Source organism: Macrosteles quadrilineatus, unplaced genomic scaffold (assembly GCF_028750875.1).
Source record: "Macrosteles quadrilineatus isolate MER2022 unplaced genomic scaffold, UCM_ALF_1.0 Scaffold_3__2_contigs__length_128488019, whole genome shotgun sequence".
NCBI classification, from domain to species: Eukaryota; Metazoa; Arthropoda; class Insecta; order Hemiptera; family Cicadellidae; genus Macrosteles; species Macrosteles quadrilineatus.
Genome location: NW_026542596.1, coordinates 101,551,440 through 101,572,665, shown reverse-complemented (window position 1 = coordinate 101,572,665; position 21,226 = coordinate 101,551,440). Strand labels below are relative to the sequence as shown.

The following is a 21,226-nucleotide window of genomic DNA, read 5'->3' as shown; positions in this document are numbered from 1 at the left end:
ATTTTCACCCCATAAAACCCCCCATAAACCCCCATTCCCATAGTCCGATCATGCTGGTTCGCGAACTCATTCAAGTTTATCCCGCCTTACACCTTCAATCCAAATTTTATCAAAATCGGACAAAAATTACTCAAGTTATCGTGCGGATGGACACACATATATATATATATATATATATATATATATATATATATATATATATATATATATATATATATATATATCTCTATATATAGATATATAAAAATTTGAACGAATGGTGTTTTTGGCCTCTGGTGACATCAAAATGAAAAAGTAAATCGGTCCCGGGCTTAGGTCTTACCATGAGACCTACGGTAATAGCTACTTCCCTATAGGGAAATTCGCTAAAATGTACAACACCTGTAACAGAGTAATTGATAATATACTATACCAAGTAATACAGAATAAAGCAGTAATAAAAACACACACTCACACACCCAATCACACACAAATATACACACACACACACACAAACACACACTCACATGAACCAATAACAATAACAGGAACCCCCACAAAGACATCATCATCATGAACATTCACCCTCTCTCTCTCACTCTCTCTCTCTCACTCACTATCACTCCTCTATCTCCCCTCTCTCTCTCTCTCTTTCAATACCCCTCTTCCTCCCCCATTTTCTCTTTCACTCTCTCTCTCTCTCTCTTTCACTCCCACCCCCACACATTCTCTATCCCTCTCTCTTTCATTACCCTCTTCCTTCCCCATATTCTCTTTCATTCTCTCTCTCTCTTTCATTATCAATCTCTCTTTCAATCTCTCATTCTCTTATAATAACAAACACCAACCCTAAACTTTCATTCACATGTACACCAACAATCACACTCACACATACATGAAAATTGTCAAATTCATATCAATTCTCCATAAAATCCTCTCCTACCATAACTACTAACAAGAGTTAAGCATTTGGGGAACTTAATTAGAATTTGCTATTGGAAACTGAGTTCGAATACCTTAAACAGGTATAGCTGGAACAATAAAAAACATAATTGCAACTAATACTAATACACCATTCGTTCAACTTTATTTATTTATGACATGCACGGGAAACACCATTTTACAATAGTGTTGAGTTGACATTGGTAAGAACTGGTAACTTAATTTTGAAATAGATAAAGTAAGTAATAATAAATAAGTAATAATTGAGTAAGTAATAATTAATATCAGTGTGAAATACAATAGTGTTTCACGGGAACCCTGACAAACTTCAGGAAATGGTTCCTGGGGTCAAAACACGTAAAAAATTTCCTATAAGCATATGTCCTAAACTCACTCGTTTTCTAGTTATATTAAATGTTGTGTCCCTTGACCATTTTCTTCAATTTTATTCAAGCCTCTTCACATGTAGATTACCATATAAGTTAAAAAATGAAACTTTGAGCAATACTCTATAAAACGTATACAACCTCACTTTAAGGGGAGTCAAAGTCGAAATTTTTATTTTTTTTTTTTAATTTTTACTTTTTATGTTCTTTTTATATCACAGAATTTCTTCTTAAAAAGGGTATACTTACATTTTTGATTACTAACCTAGAAATGTATAAAAAAATATATTTTCCATAACATTGCAGTAACGTTTTAAAGGTAAAACTAGTAGGCCCTTGATTGACCCTTGGAGGCTTTTCTTGCCGATTTCCGCAACTTTACTTTTTAAACTTTAATGTCATTTTTTTCAGGACTGGTAATACATACAGTTGTGAAATTTTTACCATGTGGTCTTAGTGACTTATTCTAAACACAGACATAAGGAATTCATCATATCTTTAGTAGGAGCAAGTAAAAAAATAATAAATTTTATTTTTGAAACAAATTTTTTTAAATCTATAAAAACCCATAAAATAGTTATTTTTTATTTTAAATGAAAATTCTTGTGTCTGTGACTAGTTAATTAGTTAATATAAAAGTATACCAAGTTTCACTATCCTACCTGTTCTAACTCCTGAGAAAAGTGACATTTAGTTAACATTACTAAAGATAGGACCTCGGACTCCCCTTAAAACTAAACACAACCCTCCTCGATCTACATAACATCTTATTCGAGTAAATAAACAAACACCAATTCATTGTACTGACCAGCTGTTTCATTAACTAAATTAAATTAAATCATGTAAACATTGGAAGCATGCCATGCGTAGCCTGTGGGGCAGAGCCCTTAGGAAATTTGTCCATATCAATACTTTTCGGGATATCTACACACTCTAAGCTTAATTTTGATGTGCCATATGCCTATAATTTTATTTGGTAAATGACCTTAACAGTTTACATAAAATTTGATTGTATCACTTTAATAATATAATAGATTTGTAATATAAAATTACCCCAAACCACATGTTTCCTGTTTTGTACTGCAGAATCTTCTAAAAACTGTAGGTATTATGGTAATCGTTCAAGAAAGTTAATATTTTTTCATATACAGTACTGGTATATATTGTTTGAAATATAATAATTTACACATATTCTTAAATACTATGATGAATTTAAGTAAACAAATACATTGAATTTCTTTGGTACTTTGATCTTTTCCAAATAATTGTGTAAATAGTTTTTATTATAATAATATACATTAATATACATTTTGTAACAACAACATACAAACTAAACATTCTTTAAATATTTAAGTTATGAATGTGTTGGTTTTAAGATACAACAAAAGCTGACATCAAAATGTAATTAATTAGATCCATCTTATTAGCCTAATTAATGGAACCGTTTTGATGGATTTTAATTTGTTAAGTGCAGTATAAGAGATATGGGGATGAAATCACCTGATTTTATCGCCTCAGGTAATAAATTAATCAGTCAATTACCAAGTCACAAGAAATATTTCACTCAGTGTACAGATATGTTGGTCTTACTTAGGGTACTTTCGTTTCCAATGATTCTATTGGGTGTTGGGATTATTCCTATTTTTTGGAACCCGCTGAAAAAGGGTATTTTTCAAAAAATAAGCTTCCTCTGCTGCACATCTGTCTTGGTAGGGTGTGTCTGGATTGATAGAGATGTTATTTTTACTACCACCTTCTCCAACTTCTTTGTTCTAAGAATTGGACGTTTTTTGATTATGTATTTTGTTCTATGGTGGAACCACAATCTGTTCTATACTTTGACTTTAAAACTGCTAAATCTCTCGAAATGCTATGACTCATGTGTTCCAAGAAAGCAATGGCCATTGTTACTATCAATTATAGTATTAGCCCTTTCAACACTTTCTCCCGTGTTTAACATAAGCCAAAACAAGTTCATCAAAGATTGGAAACAAGTAACTTTTGGGTTGGTTTTTTACATCATCTTAGCAAAGTTTATCTGTTTTCTTATACCAGCGTTGTATATCATCTACACCGGTGAGTTTACTTACTTGTTTCAACAGGCAGAGTATATGTGGAAGATGGAACTACAGTCGGTCCTCGATGGAAAATTGCAAAGCAATCTGCAATCAATCAGAATCTTTCATAGTGAAATTTCTTCTGTGATTTCTATATTTGAAAATGCTTTCGGTATAAATGTTTTGTTATACCACGCATATGTGTTTATTGACATACTGGTAACTTTCCAATATTTCTCTGATAGTTATGAAAATTACTTGCAATTTGTTACTAGAGTGTTTTCAGGTTCTGTTTCCATTTTGTTGATGATAAAGTTCACTCAGGATATGACAGAAGCTGTAAGTATTTATATACATAACTTATTATAACTTTGACATACAAATTGTCGAGCTATGTTTAAAAATTGATGTAATGCTAGATTCAATTTACTTAGTGGTTCAATTTTCAATTGATGTCTACTTAAACATGCACATAGCACATGCATATAGTATAGGCTGTGTGTATTGCGTAGTATTAATTTATATAATAGAATTGTTATAAATAGTGGCTAAATGTTTGTCTACTGATACAAATTGTGTGAAAACTTTTATTGGGGTTTCTAAGATTAAAGTATATTAACCAAGAAGTTATTCTATTTTCAAAAAAATGTAGTTGTATAACATACTTTTACTTACTGTAACTATACTTTCAAGAAAATGATAAATACACTTTTATTCTTTGTATTCGTAACGATGAATTATTAATATGTCTTATTTTACATCATAGAGATCATTTATGCTTATTTTATTATTTTTTTTACCAGCCTGGTTTAAGTAATGTGCTTCCTGGTGCATCAGCCTACCCATTATTTCCTTGCCTTTTCCATTCCCATAACTACGCAGCTGTTCACAATTTCAGCATAATCAAGACTGTCCTAATTAATTAAACTTGTTTATTAATTGATAAAGATTTGTTAATTTTACTATACTTTCTTGGGATTCTAAATGTTGATTAAATATCTTTTCAGTCAGAAGAAATTGTAAGTAATCTCAAAAGTGTCGAGTTGGAAAATCTACCAAATATAGACCAACTTCAGGTATGATCAAGTATCCTAATTCTAAATCAAATCAAAATCTCCTTTATTCATAAATGTACAAGTACAATATGGATAGAGTCTGTGAGAAATCTAACTTAAAGTCTATTCACAATATCTCAAATTGTTAAATTCCTCTAAAAGGAGAGAAATGCTTTTTGTAATAATAATTTCTTTAATTTAGAGTAACATTTTCTGCATTTACTTTCATTTTGGTATCTTTAGAATGATATCTAAGCATAGACAAAAAGAATCAAATATAGACCGTCAGCTGTGCTGTGGTTACCATAGGTTCTGGCGCACACCGCTGGGAGCGCCATGTAGCTACAGCGGTAGGGCTACGTAACTACTCCTAGCGGTGTGCGCTAGAACCTATGGTAACCGCAGCACAGCTGACGGTCTAATTCTTTTTGTCTATGATGTAAGGCCTCTATTAACAGTGTTTTTTTAATTCCAAATTATGTCTGTTTTGTATAACATATTGTGCATTATTTCTGGTATTATATCTATTACTGGCAGTACTGTAGTCCTGTATTTCTGGTAAATTATGCTACTTTGTATATTTTACTGTCTCATATATATATATGAATTCCAAAAACTGTTAGGAAATCCAAGATAGAAAAAATATATTTTACTTTTTCAATCCAATTTAAATTTAGCATTAATCTAATGGCTTTCTTTTGTAACAAAAGTATTTGATCAAGATTTGATTTTGAGGTCCCTCCGTACACACTACTTCCGTATGATATAAAAGAATGTACAAAAGCATAATACACTAGTTTTAGACTGTGATCACAGACATAGAACATCGTTCGAAGAGCATACAAACCTTATAAAATTTCGCCTACAAACATGTTGGACGAGAGTCCCAACTTAAATTATTATCAATAGGCCCTAATAATTCATAAAAATTTTAAATCATTGAGGCCCCACTTTATTAATTTTAGAATTAGTTTTTAAAGTTATTGTTGCATTGGTTTTATTTTTATTTGTACAAAAAGAAATGTAACTACTTTTTTTTCATTCAAAAGTACCAGATAACAGGGACGGTGATTGACATATCACAAGCAATTTACTTAATGGTCGTAAAGTCGTTTTGTACAAATTGATTTAACGTTTTCTAAAATGTTGTATTTTGTACGTATGTAACCAGAGATACAACAGAGCAAGCCAACAAATATTACAACTAGACAACTTAATAAAGTTTCTATTTCTTATAAGGAATGTTATGTGTAAACTTTACATGCTTGAATATATTTTAAAACTTCTACTGTATATTTATATTTTCTGGTTAAAGGTAGAGCTGATGTTGAAGAAAGTCCAATGTTGTCCTGTAACCATCAATGTATGTGGGATGTTTGAGATCAATAGACAACTACTAGCTGAGGTAAAATAACATTAAAAATGCGGATAAAAAACATATTTTCATTTATTTATTTTATATTATTTTATTTATTTATTATTTATCAAACAACAACAATATTTATTAAGACAAACAAGACAAAAGAGAATTTGTCGGAGTATGTAAATGGGTTTATAAAACTATCTTTCAGCCATTACATTTTTACTTTCTCCCTCTCTTCATGGTAGATGGAGAAAGTATTTTTATCACCAAAACTTTCAAGTTCTAGATTTGTATGGAAGTATTCATTTTGGGTCTCCCTGAGCCCAGAAAAGTGGTATTCTGAGTAATTTCTGTGTATGTGGTCGTGTGTGAGTATGTTTCAATTTACTGATAAGCTATGCACAGCTATGCCTGCCTGCCAGCATAGGAAGTAATTTTCAACACCAATGTTGAATCAGCAATGTCTGACTTAAGAGACCAAGAGGGAGCTGTTCAATAAATCATTATAATGTAAACACAAACTGTAATCCTTTATAATAACATCAATCACTATAGAGCTCTTAATTCTTAACTATTGTGTTTTAGCCAATTTCCCATTTAGGGAATAAGCTACTACCGTAGGTCTCATGGTGAGACCTGGGCCAGGGACCTGTTTACTTTTTTTGTTTTGAGGTGCTAGTCCCAGAGGCCAAAAACACCATTCTTCAAATGAGCAAAGATTACCAGATTTTGATGAAATTTTGTATAAACGTGTACACCTACATTTATTTGAACGAGTTTGCGAACCAGCATGATCTGACTATGGGAACAGGGGGTAATGGGGGTAAAAACTGTGTTTTCCCATTTATTGCCTAAAAACATAAGATTTTGCATTTTCTTTTCAAACGATTTTGTAGAGTATAAAAAAAAAAAACAATTTAGTACCTATGTTGAAGCATTGTTGTGTGTCTGACAGCTACGGAGAAAATTCTATAAAAGCGTTAGTTAAAATTCCCAAATTATTCTTATGGAGCAAAAATAAACTGCTTTAATTTTCTTGTTTATGGATATATTTTAATTGATTTTGGCAAATTTTTCTATTTCATACTAAGCTATCAAAATTTCAATTAAAAAACACACCTTTTTATCTTCCCTGTAGCAGCGAACCTAAGTATTAGTATACTCATTAAAATTAATGTTAAATAAAATTGTCATTTTAAAGGGAATGTTTTAGTGAAAATCCAGCCAGGTAAATGGAAATTCGCTTAGTCTGCAGGCTTGCTAAAGTGGGGTTATTTTTGCTATCCCTTGAGTATTTTGGTCTCTGAGTCAGTTACCAGTCAACTCAGATTTTATTGAGCACTCTACTATGCTTATCTTGTTCAAAGTTTGAAGAATACAAAAAGTTGTACAGTAGTACCAAGTACTTTATGCATCTGTCCTACTTAATCAATAAATTTCCAGATCATCATGGGGGCGACAACCTACTGCAATGCTATTGTTCAACTTCGACCCTACATCAGACTTATATATCCTGAGGATAACATGAACAATGTGACTGACAACAAACAGTGAATCTGTCCTTTGCTGTAATAAGATGCAAAATCCCAATGGGCATGTTGGTACAATACAATTAATACAATTTACTAATGTAAGAAGAGAAATAAACGTTTGGAAAGTAAATCAGCTTATATAATTACAAAAGTATTTATTTAATCATACATATTTAACTTTTTTTATGACAGTAAATATTCTAGAAATTAAGAATCTTCGTACACAATTGAAATCATCTCTTACAGCTTACTTGTTATGGAAACAGTTTAGAAATCACAAACATAGCTGTGATCATCGGTAGGATCAGAATATTTTACTTTCATATAAGTTAAGTCAATTCAACTTTAACCCTGGTGATTGGCTGAAAAGCCACACAATGTATTAATGAGAAATATATTGTAAAAAAGAGCAAGATTAGATGTAATTTAAATGGTCAGTACCTACTGGAAGAACAAGCCTTCCTCAGAAATGGTTGATCGGGTTCAATAGTTAAAACAATATGAAACAAAACACATTTTATAGATAACAAAAAAAGGTTTTTATTACAAACCGATAACATTTAATTACTGAAATAATAGCCAAATAAATTGATGTAAACATATTTCATAAAATAAAATTGAGATAAATATAGTTGTCCTACAATCACCTTGACAAAGTGGTCTTCCTTGCATTGATTACAGCACAGAAAGTTGCTAATTGCTGCATCTACTTTTACCGCATATATTTTTTTTTCTTTTTTTTTACATTTCTCTTTTTGCCCACTGGTTACACAAATAACTATTGATCTTACTTAAGTTTATGGTTAAAATGTCCGCTCTGAAATGGCCACCGGTGACGCACAAATGAAATTTCAGTCAAAAGTAAATTTGTGTACAAGTTGCCATAGACTTAAAAAACAACGAAAGTGTGTTTACAGGAATAATTAGATATAATTGCTTATAAACTGTAGACTACTTGTACAGTTTCAGGAACAAAATAAGATAATAATTTGTTCAAGAAAAGTAAATTCCATAAACTTACGAGCAGTAGCCTAAGGCAGACTTTTTAGTTCAGTTTTTGAAATTTAAAGACTTTTTTTATAAATAAAAATTAATTTTTTTGTAACTTTGTGTTTTCATAAATGTAGGTAGCCTGAATTTGGTTCATGTACCACCTGTGGACATGTTTCATGTGGCTTCTACAAACACGAATACATAGTAAAAACACTCACAAAGACTGATAAATGCCGTTTTGTTGCATACAATCACCATAGATACGGTATCCACCGGTGGCGCACATAAGAGTTTTGGGGGTCCGTGTACCATGGGTGGTACATGTTGGAGTTTTCTAAAACTTAATAACTCGGTATAACAATTATTGGAGAGAACTTGTTAAAGTGCTACTTGTGCAGCATTCACTTTTTTCAACTCCAGTCATTGAAATCTGTTGTGTAATCTTTACACTCATCAAACACACCCAAAAAAAGTTATAAAACAAACCAAATAATATTAATATTTAATTTTCTTCATGCAACCCAGAACCATATATCATCCGTATGTTTAGTGACCTCAATTTTCAATCTATTTCTTCTAAAGAGATTGAGCATCTGCTCTTTTATTGACTTTTGGCACATTTGAAGCCAATTGAAACCCCCAAAAATAGGCTAATTACTTTAATTTGATTTTTTTTTCATAATTTCAAATTGTAAATTCTGTTTGCTCCCATTTTTCTGATCTAAAATTCAATAAGTTCAATGCTAGGATTTTGAGTCAGCTATTAAGTTCTTTTTTCAGTGAAACCCAAAGTTCCCTGTTGTATTGGTCCAGAAATCATTTTGTTCGTTTCGAACTTCCCTATTCCTAAAATTCCAGCTTTTACTGGATTTTTAGGGAAATGTTGTTAGGAAATCTATCAAAGACATTAAAGGTTAGCTCTGTCCAGTATAATTAAAAAGGGTATTTTATTTTGTATACTATTAGATTATTACTAAACCAACTTTAAAACGGATTCAACCCAGGCCAGCAGTTTGCATGTGATGCGCTATGGGCCCGAGAGATTATTACAACTCTCTCCACTTACCTTTTAAAGAATTTTTCTCTACCATGCGCCCCCAAAATCCTAAATCCTCCAATGGTTTTTTGGTTGTCTGAAGACTAGAATAGGTACAGTAGTTTAAAGCATTTATTATTTACCATAAAAATAACCAGTTACTGCTTATTTAGAAAAAAGCTTGGAAAAACTACAGAAACTATGAAAAACTCACTCATCAAAAGAGATTAACACCCATTTCACTCAGAATCAAAAAAGGTTTGTGCCAATTAAGGAGTTCTGCTGTTCTTATCTTTATCTCCATTTTTAAAGAAAGAGGTCCCTCAAGCCACTCAAGCCAACTCCCCACTCTAAGCCACCTTGCAGGGTGGCAACATGACAACATTGAATTCAAAATGTTTCTTTTGAAATTACAACACAGAACAATTGAAGCTCATAAAGACAATACTACTAATATAGTATAACACATTGTATTTCTTTTATTTTTTTTCTGAATTTATATACTCAATACAGCAGAATGAAGGATAACAAAAATTTACTGCATATTTTAGAAAAAAGCAAAATCTTTTTAAAAGCACTTTCATGTCAACACACCTGAACCAGACATACATATCACAATCTTAATCACACATAAAGTATGTACATAAAAGAAAATAATTTCTAACTCAAACATAAGACAGGGCCTTTGCAGTAAATTCCTACTAATGATGTAAATACAGCAGAATGAAGGATAACAAAAATTTACTGCATATTTTAGAAAAAAGCAAAATCTTTTTAAAAGCACTTTCATGTCAACACACCTGTACCAGACATACATATCACAATCTTAATCACACATAAAGTATGTACATAAAAGAAAATAATTTCTAACTCAAACATAAGACAGGGCCTTTGCAGTAAATTCCTACTAATGATGTAAATACAGCAGAATGAAGGATAACAAAAATTTACTGCATATTTTAGAAAAAAGCAAAATCTTTTTAAAAGCACTTTCATGTCAACACACCTGTACCAGACATACATATCACAATCTTAATCACACATAAAGTATGTACATAAAAGAAAATAATTTCTAACTCAAACATAAGACAGGGCCTTTGCAGTAAATTCCTACTTTTACACGTTAACGTTTATGACGGTACTTGTCTGGAATGTCGAGGGAGGAGAAATGTGAGGCGATCAGGTCGAGTGAGACGTTCCACAGTTTTGAGGCAAGTTGAGGATCCTGTGCGGACTTGCTGGGCTCACAGCGACAACAGTTGTTGAAGTACAAACCACTGACGTCGCTGAGCTCAGTGGCAGAGGCGCAATACACCTGTGTACTGGCTGCCTGCTCCTGTCAAATATCATGTTTCAGTTTGTGTACTCATTCAGATCTGTTTGGTTTGTACTTTGAATGGATAAAAAGCCACTTGCATGTGGATCACGCATGTGTTACTCTGTCTACTCAGAAACAAGTTACAAACTATTTGTCTAGCATTGTTTGGTATTTAGAGATTTTATGGCTATTATCTATTATTATTATTATTGAACAGTAGTACTGCACACGAATGTATCCAATAATTATTAATTTTTGTATTAGCTTTCGATGGTTCAATCTTTTGTGTGACTTATAAACCAAAAATATCTTGATTTAAAGAAAACTTTCACGGTATAAACATTTGGGAATAAGTCACTGATAATGTCTCTGATCTTGTAACTATTTTAAGTCAAACTTTTGTGTTCACAACACTTATAAACCAAAAATATCTTGACTTAAAGAAAACTTTCACGGTAAACATTTGGGAATAAGTCACTGATAAAATCTCTGATCCTGTTACTGTTTTAAGTCAAACATTTAAGTCCACGACTTATAAACCAAAAATGTAAAGAAAGATTTAAAGAAAACTTTCACCTGTAAACATTTGGGAATAAGTCACTGATAAAGTCTCTGATCTTGTTACTTTTGTAAGTCAAACTTTTATTGTAACCAAAGTTTGTAAGTTAATAACACAGACATTTTTGAGTGGATTTTAGTTTTCAAATACATAGTCAATCAGTATATTTTTGTTAGACAACCTACCAGTGACTTTGTGAAGGGTCGAACCAGTGTAAAGAGTAGTCTATACAGACACCAGTGGCGGGACAGATCAGAGCTGACCATGTTGCCCGGGTGACAACTAAACACACAAATGTCCCGGGTGACCCAGCGCCGGGCCAGTTCCCGGGCTGCAACCACACCACACAGCTTGCTGTCATTGTACGCCATCATACTCCAGAACTGCTCCGGGCCGGGGCTCAACCACTCTTTGGATATGTTGCTGGCATTCATCGTACTGAAACTGAAAAAACGCTGAATAGCGTCAAAATCTTAGATCATCATTTTGAAAATACTTTTTGAACTGTCGAGAGATCCACTTTTCCGTTGGAAGCTACAAGTTCATAACCAAGCAGAATTGTGGTTAAGAGAAACGATTATCTTCATCACTGGTGTTGTGAAGAGTAGTATAAACATGTATACAATCACAAATATTCGGACAAAGAATACAGACATTTAGTAACAATTGAGTTAAATTAAAGTAGCGAATTGAAACACAATCATTACCAGTTAACTTAATTATTGACTGGGACGGGTGTCGTTGTCCTGTAATCCAGCTTCTAGGAGGTCACGAATTGTGGATATTTATAGGTATGCACTGTGGATGCGATACTCCCTGGTGTGGATTAACGTCCGCACGAGTGAGTACTACGTCTACCCGCAGTGCTATCCTGATAATTAGACCAATTCGTATATACCAAGGCAAAAAAATGTGGTTCGGATTCCACTATAAACTGTAGGTCCCTTAGTTGCCATTAGATGTATGGGTTATTAATTAACAGCTGTGTCTAAAGAATGTCGGCCTTAGTCACTAACAAGACTACAAGATCGCGCCACTCATCCTACACTCATCTCCATTCATACTTGGCTTAAATACCTACTTTGTATGGTCGCCATTTCATCGAAAATGATAAAAAACATGTATACAAGCACAAATATAATGTATATATTGACAAATAATAGAGACATTCAGCAACAAATGAGTCAAATTAAATTATCGAATTGAAACACAATTATTACCTGTTAACTTAATTATTCCTATTAACTTGGTATTCAGATTAATAATGAACCTGTAGGTTCACAACCAGTGGTTGCCTGACAAAAACCCAGATCTTTTGATAGTTCATTAGGTACTTTTGTACTTTTAGCGAATTTCCCATATAGGGAATAAGCTATTACCGTAGTACTCATGGTAAGACCTGGACGCGGGACCGATTTTTTTTTTGTTTTCAGGTCCCTAAAGGCCAAAAACACCATCCGTTCAAATTCATATATATATATATATGTGTCCGTCAGCACGATAACTCGAGCAAAAATGATCCGATTTTGATGAAATTTTGTACAAACGTGTAAACGTACGTTTATTCGAACGAGTTCGCGATCCAGCATGGTCGGACCATGGGAACGGGGGTTTACGGGGGGTTTTATGGGGTAAAAATAGGTTTTTCCCATTTTTGACCCAAAAAACATAAAATTTTGCAATTTCTTTCCAAACCATTTTGTAGAGCTTAAAAAAACAAATAATTTAGTATATTGAAGCGTTATTATGTGCCTAATGGTTACGGAGAAAATTCCAAAAAATTGTAAATTTAAAATTCCCATGTTATTCTTATGGAGAATAAGTAAACTGTTGTAGTTTGCTTGTTTGTGAACATATTTTGATCAAATTTGGAAAATGTTTTTATTTCTTACTAACTATTCACATTTTATAAAAAAAAAACAGTTTTCCCTGATGCAGCAAACCTAAGTACTTGTTAAACTAATTCTATTTAAATCAAGAATAAATGTTATATTTTTAAGTAGACATTTCTGTGTAAATCCAATCAGTCAAATGGAAATTCGCTTAGTCTGCAAGTTTGCTGCGGCGGGGGTATTTTATTTGTAACAACTTAATCCAGAGGTAAAAGTGTAGCTTTTAGATTACGGTATCTTTGTTCGAGACCAGTGGTGTAGTGGATTGGGATTGGGAATGGTTAGGAATGGCATTCCCACTGTGTTTCTCCAAAAATCCTATACTGTAAATAATATGCAACCTGTGTTTTTCCGAGACTCATAGTTAGCGTTCCTGAAATGCAAAATGTACAACTACACCACTGTGACACATGTACTCTTTGACTTCTAGAAACTGAAGGTCCTACAGCAGAGGGCTTTAAATCATTAGGATATTTGATTTGTTGAAAACAACAAAAACCAATTGAGATTAGCATTAACGGTATTTACAATTTTGTTTCATATTAGATTCATGATGCTATGAAACAACTGCAAAATTTATCAAATGATTTAAAGCAATCCAATCTCATCAAACAGATCACCTGTTGATTTAAAGTATCACATGCGAGGGTTGTATGTAAATTGAGGTCTCCATCGAGCTTCCCTCCTTGGATAGCCCTTGTATTATTACAGTAGCATTTATTCAGAGTTAATTTGCCACAAATCTAGCTATCGACTGTTCCTCATAACGTTTCTGAGTGTTACATTTAATTTCCAAAACAAAATAAAACTCACCGATGAGATTCTGATGAGACAAAGACCACTCTGGATGGAGCCGCTTTGGCGAGCATTTCTTCCAGGAGCAACACAAGGTAGAACTGACTGAGATAGTTGACTTGGAATGTTGTTTCTAAACCATCCTCAGTCAAGGAATGGGGCAGAGCAAACACTCCTGCATTCAGGATCAGAATGTCGACACCTCTGTAGAACCAAGTATGTATTTATAAGGGTTAAAAAGACAAAAAAGTTGATACTGACAATTATAAATTATGGTACCTGTCTGTCTTTAAATCTTAACTGATGGAAAGCCACTGGTCAAAATTTGCTGAAATGATAGAAATTATTGATTCATGTAGCATGACTATAAACCTATTACAGTACTGAATTAATATCGACTGTGGTTCTGTTCCTCAGGCTTTCAAAGTGTTTGGAGTTTGGATAGAGCTATTGTGAGTAAACATTTCTTGATCTTTAAACACTTATACACAGACTATAAAGCTTGGTTTACACGGGTCGAGTACGGCGGGCGAGTCAGTGTGCGAGTTGCCACTCGCTCTTTAACTCGCTTGGTGTAGACATGCAGGCGAGTCGAGCAACGGGCGAGTTGATAAAAAGAGGTCAGTTGAGAGCGAGTCGAGTGATTTAGTTGAAAACCGAGTTGCTCGGCCCAGTAGCTACCCCCACCACCACGATTTGCCCGCAAAACATCTGTTTACTGCTCTCATGAGTCCAGCGACCACAGAAAAAATTTTTTTGTTATTTTGTGGTCGCTGACAAAGAGTCGATCACAACGTTCAGTATTTTTGGGGTTAGTTCAGTAGTGTATGCCTAATCACCCTCAATACTAAATGGTTCAGTTGAACAGTTGGCCCTGTGTTGCATTGTCTTGCTGTTCGTAAATCTACTCACTCTTATAAAATTCAGTTTTCAAAATTGTTGTACAACTTAATATCTACAGTTCTACTTTTGGTTGCCTATATGTTTTATTTTAAAGAAATGCAGTACCGGTATAGTAATTTGTAACAAATCTTATTCTTTTAGAATATCACCTTCCACTTTGGTCTATTGTATTAAAAAAAAACTTTTAAGCAACCCTGCCTGAATTAAATGGATGATTTAGTTTTAATTCGAATCTAATTCAGTGATTTAATTAATTTATAAATTCAACATTAAACTCTTGAAAGTCCCATTTTAAACTCAAACAACATTTAACACGAAAGCTAAGGTATACGGAATACCCTACACCACAGAACACAGAGAAATTATAAAAATTACTTCTCTGTGCCTACTTACACTGTCATTGTTCTAAATAGGAATTTTAGAAATGCGTGTAGACAGTCTAGTCAAGTACCGGGCGAGTTGAACAAATCAACAACTGGGCCTAGTAACTGGGCCGAATAACTCGTCTGACATACTCGACCCGTGTAAACCAGGCTTAAGAATCACATTGAACAAAATAGTATATCATAACAAGAGTAGAAAGTGAGTCATTACATACTTGAGCTTGAGACCATGTTTGAAGTGCAAGCTTTATCAAGCTTTACTTGTCGACTTTCACTCGTGTGTGAAAGTGTTTTAAACGTTACTTTTCGCTACACCACAAAGACTAATATTATTTTCTTAATTAAAACAGATTTTGGATACTTCGTTATTACAGTTAGGGACATTACAGAACGCCAGCATTTTTTTAGGTTATGCCTTCAATTTAATAGTATATTTCATAACAAGAGTAGAAAGTAATTCATTACATATTTGAGACCATGTTTGAAGTGTAGAATTTATCAAACACTTTAAATGATGGAGACTATAGACCCACTTTCACTCGTGTTTTGAACGTTACTTTTGCTACACTAAAAAGAATAATTATTTTCTTCATTACTAAACTCATAGAATTTTTTAGGTTATGCCTTCAAATTTAAGTTAGTGTTTACTTTAGTTGTTGACATTTTTAACAGATGATAAAACAATAACAAATATTTTTTGTGCTACAATACATACAAAAATACTTGTTAATGCTTAGTGGTGAGAGATAATTTCATATGTCAGGTGAGGGAATCGTAAGCTTTTCACTCAAAGTATAGTTTTATATCAGGTGACAACAGTACCTGTTGAACCGTGGATCTCCTCTGAGTGTATTTACAAACTCCTTGACACTTCGTAGAGAGCGCAGGTCCAGTGGCACAGCTGTGCACAGAGCCTGGGGTCTCTCTGCTCTGATACGTTTGATTGCCTCTTCCGCTCGCGCTACTGATCGACATGCCAACACAACGTGACAACCGTGCCTGGCCAACGCTCGTGATGTCTCGTAACCTGTTTCATACGATACATTATTCAATTTTGTAATTACTTTCTACGTAGCCTTGGTTTATAGACTTTGTGTTTTCAGGCCACCTGCATTTTTTTTCAAAATCTGGTCTTGTAACTATCTAACAAATGACACCTTCAGATTTGAAGGCAAGTATAAGGGTGAATAAAAAGTCAAGGCCTTTCAAGACCTCTGTAAATATGCAGAGATATCCTTATGGCGGTCGTGCAAACTTAGAGAAAAGTTTCATTTTTAGATATGAAAACTTTTGAGTGCTAAAATGGGGGATTTTGGGGACAGCTCAAAACTTTTAAATGTAAACCCACTTCAAATGACACCTAATTTTTAAGTGAACTTTTTGCTAAGTTGAACGACCACCAAAAGGAAATCTCTGTATATTCACTAAGAAAAATATTATATGGGAGTAAGGGGGATCTTGACTTTCTATTCACCCTATATATTAACCAAGGGGTTATTGTGCTGGCCTTCAAATCTGAAGGCCACTGGTTGGATTCTAACTTCTAAGCCAGACAGTTTCTTTATACGCATGTTATTTGTCATTGCCTATCAAATGATGCCATCCAACTAAAGACCAACGTTAGATAGTAACAAGGTTTTGGACTGTTCCCTTAGAAAAATCGTTCAAAAATGCTAATGGTATAGATACACAAATAAAAATGTAACTATTACCACTAGGCTACCCAGACAAATATATTTCAAGCATTGTGGCTGAAACTGAAAAGAGATAAAACCCTTTGTCTCTATCTTCCATCATCTCTCCCAAAATTGCTAATAAACAAAGTGCGTTTTTAGTGACTAAGTGATAGTGATGTTAGAAGAAACCAGACACAGCTCCTGAGGATACCACACTTGTGGCAAAATGTACATAGAGCTTAACATTATTATTTCATCAAGAACCTGGCAATCAAAAGGTAAACAACATACCTAATTAATTATTTTGTTCTTGAATCTGGGAATTAACGCTGCATGAAACTTTGTTGGTTGAACTCCTCCGCCATTTCTTAACCGATTTTATCCATTGACGTCTCATTGGAAAGAGCGTGTCACGTAGATTTGCAAACTGGCCTTACATTTTTGAAAAAGTCCCTTGGGCTCTGCCCCAGTGGCTTTGAAAATTCCCATGTTATACTTATGAAGAACATAATTGTTTACATTTTGATCAGCTGTATAATGATAAATTGCTGTTATTTTATTTTTCAATTCAATGAAACGCATGTAGTACATTTATTTACTATTTGAGTTTGGTGTAACATAACCCCGAGACGGATCGTGTTAGTATGGTTGTACAGTATCTTAAATTTTGTGTATTTATCGTTGTTTTGTGTGTCGCTATGACGGATCGTGTTAGCATGATTGTAACAATTGGTACCTTAAATTTGTGCATTTTATCGTTGTTTTGAGTGTAGCTATAATTTGTTTATTGTTGTTGTTTTTTTCTTTTAAATGCCTCCGACGCGACAACAACGAAGCATAGAAAGGAGGCGTAATGCGTGATAACGACTGCAGCTACAGAACAGTGGCGCTGTATAGGTTTAACTCATCACAGTCAGCACCTGACCCTGTTAATCTCAACTATTAGGTTACAAATGCGCCCTAACACTACCCAAAAAACGACTTTTCGTTCTCAATTGGCCCTCTATCAATGACCTGTTGTTTGCTCTGTACAGCGAGGCATTTGAGAGAAGGAGAGAAACTGGCCGGGATATGCTTTAAGTTAATCAATAACGAAGATAAACATGGTCTTAGTTACACACCGGTCATCTTTGAGTTGACTCAATAAACTCATTAAAAAAATGACTGTTATTCGTTTTGAAATAACTCCAGTAATACTTTGCAATTGCTCGAATTCGAGCAACAGTACACTAGTACCACATAAATTCAAAAAAACATCTGATCGCCATCCACCTGATTACTTCCACAGTCATAGATACTAAGGTCTGTTCTGGTGTTTCACCTTGTCTATATCCAAATAAAACACTCCCACGCCAGTACTATTTTTTTTCTTTAACACCCAGATGTTGTTAAAAAACTCCATGAGTGAATCAGACGTCTAGTGTAATATACTATGCTGTCATTATAAAATGAAAAAAAATCTGGTAGTATAAAGCCTGTGGCAGGGCCGCGTTTAAGGGTCAGTGGAGCCCTGGGCAAACCCAAAAGCAGTGTCCCCATTTTTTCCTAGTGCGGACAGGCGGTGGTTGAGGGGCACCCACCTGCCCGTTTATAAAAGTGGGCCTGGCCTGTGGTGTAGTGGGTTGAGCACGTATGGAACAACGTTTCTACTCTCAATCTGCTTTTTTCCAAAAGTCTTATCCAACCATTGATAGGCGGGCCCCTGTTTTTTCTGCAACAAAGGGGAATGTTTCCCCATTGACACATTTTGACACCACTGAGGCACTGATGTTCTCACATTGGAAAATGTCCAACTACACCACTGTGACTGTGCAAGGCCTTGACTTCCCAACCACAAGTCAGAACCATGGAAGTTGGGGGGGATGGGTAAGGGGGGGGTCAAATTTTCTCTCAGTCTGGTGTAGCCTACAATAAAAAGGAGTTAGGCTGTCTGTAGCAGAACTGGTGGTTAGCTCAAATGAAAGGTGACAGGATGGATAGATTATTTACAGTTGCATCTCTGATCAAAATGTTTCCATTTAATTTATCTTACGGTACTATTTTATGTCTAATGGTGACTAATCAAGGTTCCAAAAAACAGAAATTTTAATTCCTATCTTAAATTTATTGAGTTGTAGTTTGCTTGTTTATGGATATCTATTTCTATATATGAAATAGGCAAGCACGGTTTTTGTCGAGCAGAACTCCTCCGTGGTTTCTCAACCGATTTAAGGTCTTAGATGTTGAAAAAGTCCCCTGGGCTCTGCACCACTGTTTTTTGAAGTTTCCGTGTTATCATTATTTGTTTACATTATGATCAGCTGGATAAATCAAATCAAATCTTTATTGCCAGAACATTTTACAATTTATAGCAGTGTCAACTAGTATAAATCTATATATATTAAAGGCAAAGCCCTCACTGACTGACTGACTGACTCACTCACTCATCACTAATTCTCCCACTTCCCGCTTACCTAGGAGGCTGAAATTTGGTACACTGATTATTTAGGCATTAAATAGGAAAACTAAGTGGTTTTTATTCTGATCGGACTCTCGGGCTCCGCCCCAGTGGCTCTGGAGTTTCCATGTTAACCTAATGAGAACTCATATTTAAATGGAATTAATGAATCATAACAGCTGTTTCAATTAAACAAGTTGGTTCTGTTCTATGATGTTAAATAGCATTAAAGTTACAAGGATTACCAACAGAGTGCAGCACTATTATTTTTTTAAATATTTGACAACAGCTAATTTGAAACCAAAAGGTGAGTGAGCGTAGCGAAACGAACTTCAACCTGGAGGCGAGGTAGCGTAGCGAACGAGCTAACCTGAAGGCAAGTGAGCGCAGCGAACGAGCTCCAACCGTAAAGGTGAGTGAGCGTAGCGAATGAACTTCAACCAGGACGTGTGAGCGCAGCGAACGAGCTCCAACCTAAAGGTGAGTGAGCGTAGCGAACGAACTTCAACCTGGACGTGATTGCAGGGCCTGATTACCCATTAGGCTAATTAGGCTGGAGCCTAGGGCGCCAGTCAGCCAAGTGTTTTAGGGGGGGCGCCAGACAGCTAAGACTTAAAGTTGGGACTGGGGGCGTAAAGGCCCCATCTAAAGACCCTAATAAAATTGTTTTAGGCCTAGGTAATTAACAGTTAATTTAGAAAGTACGTATATTATTGTTTGGTTTTTGATATTTTAAGGTTAGGTCTACTTTTGATTTAATACAATCATATGTTAAATAAACTGTAAAATAAATACATTATTTTAAATCAAAAAGTTTTACATTCCTTGAACAACCGATTTGTTACTATTTTAAGCCTCGTTCGCACTAGTGCAGCATTTGTTTAACATTGAACATAAGGCGAAAAATTGCAGGTTGCCCGTTGCCGGCGTCCCTGGGACTGCCGGCATTTTCCACCATATGTTCAATGTTAAAAGATTGCGTGACGCTGCCCGTCCGTGCCTTGCCGCCCTAGTGCAAACGAAGCTTTATAAGGTTTGTACTGTGAACTTAGTTTAAACAATGTCCTTCTGTATCTATACTCGACCAGAATTAATAGTGCTTATGACTATGTCATATTGTTTAGCTCTTGAATTTAAAATATTATCTCAAAGTCGAAAGATTTGCAGTTTTAAAAAGTTCCTAATCAAACCATGCATTAATTTATGATCAGCTTTCTTTTGTTTTTAAATAAACTGAATAGTAGTATAATGCCTTTGGTAATTTTTAATTTTTGAATGCAGAATTATAGTATTCATACTTTGAAATTTTGAAAGTGGTGGCAGAGAGGAGGGCTAGTGGTAGGGAGGAGGGGGGGGCGCGAAAAAACGTCAGCCTACTGGCGACTAGAGCCTTAATCAGGCCCTGCGTGATTGAGCCATGTGAACGAGCTCACATATGAAGTTAAACGGGGCAAAGCCCGCGGGTACAGCTAGTATAACTATAAAACAGTCCACAGATAATCACAGACATTTTAGTTATACTATACATGGTCATTAACATTAAGGAAAACTCATTTATGTCATATGGACTAATACTAATCAAAAGGTGCTTAACGTTCCTCTTAAAACAGTTAAATTCTAAACATTTATAATGATAGGGTAGAGAGTTATACAGTTGTTTTCCCCATTTCAACAAAACAATTCAGAGTAATTTTTAAATTACACTGGGAAATTCTAAGTGAGTTACAGTTTCTAGTGAAATAGTTATGAACATTTTTATTTGTATGCAATGCACATTTCTTTTAATAAACAACAGACATTCAAAAATACACATTGCTGGTACAGTGAGTATGTTGAATTTTCTAAACAATGGCTTACTGTGAGTCCTCATGTCAACATTTGCTATGACTTTAATAGCACGCTTTTGTTCAATTAGCAATT

General features: G+C 34.4%; 1 protein-coding gene across 1 annotated transcript in view; it reads right to left on the bottom strand.

The window, feature by feature from the left end:
• Window positions 1-8,682: 8,682 nt before the first annotated feature.
• Window positions 8,683-21,226, bottom strand: part of LOC128989418 (WW domain-containing oxidoreductase) — a 17,684-nt gene continuing 5,140 nt past the window's right edge. Inside the window, exons 3-7 of the mRNA XM_054411308.1 lie at window positions 18,647-18,774; window positions 16,016-16,260; window positions 13,926-14,111; window positions 11,406-11,664; window positions 8,683-10,679 (exon numbers count right to left, since the gene is read on the bottom strand). Coding sequence (XP_054267283.1) covers window positions 10,467-10,679; window positions 11,406-11,664; window positions 13,926-14,111; window positions 16,016-16,260; window positions 18,647-18,774 — 1,031 coding nt within the window. The 3' untranslated portion in view covers window positions 8,683-10,466. The remainder of the gene's footprint in view (window positions 10,680-11,405; window positions 11,665-13,925; window positions 14,112-16,015; window positions 16,261-18,646; window positions 18,775-21,226) is intronic.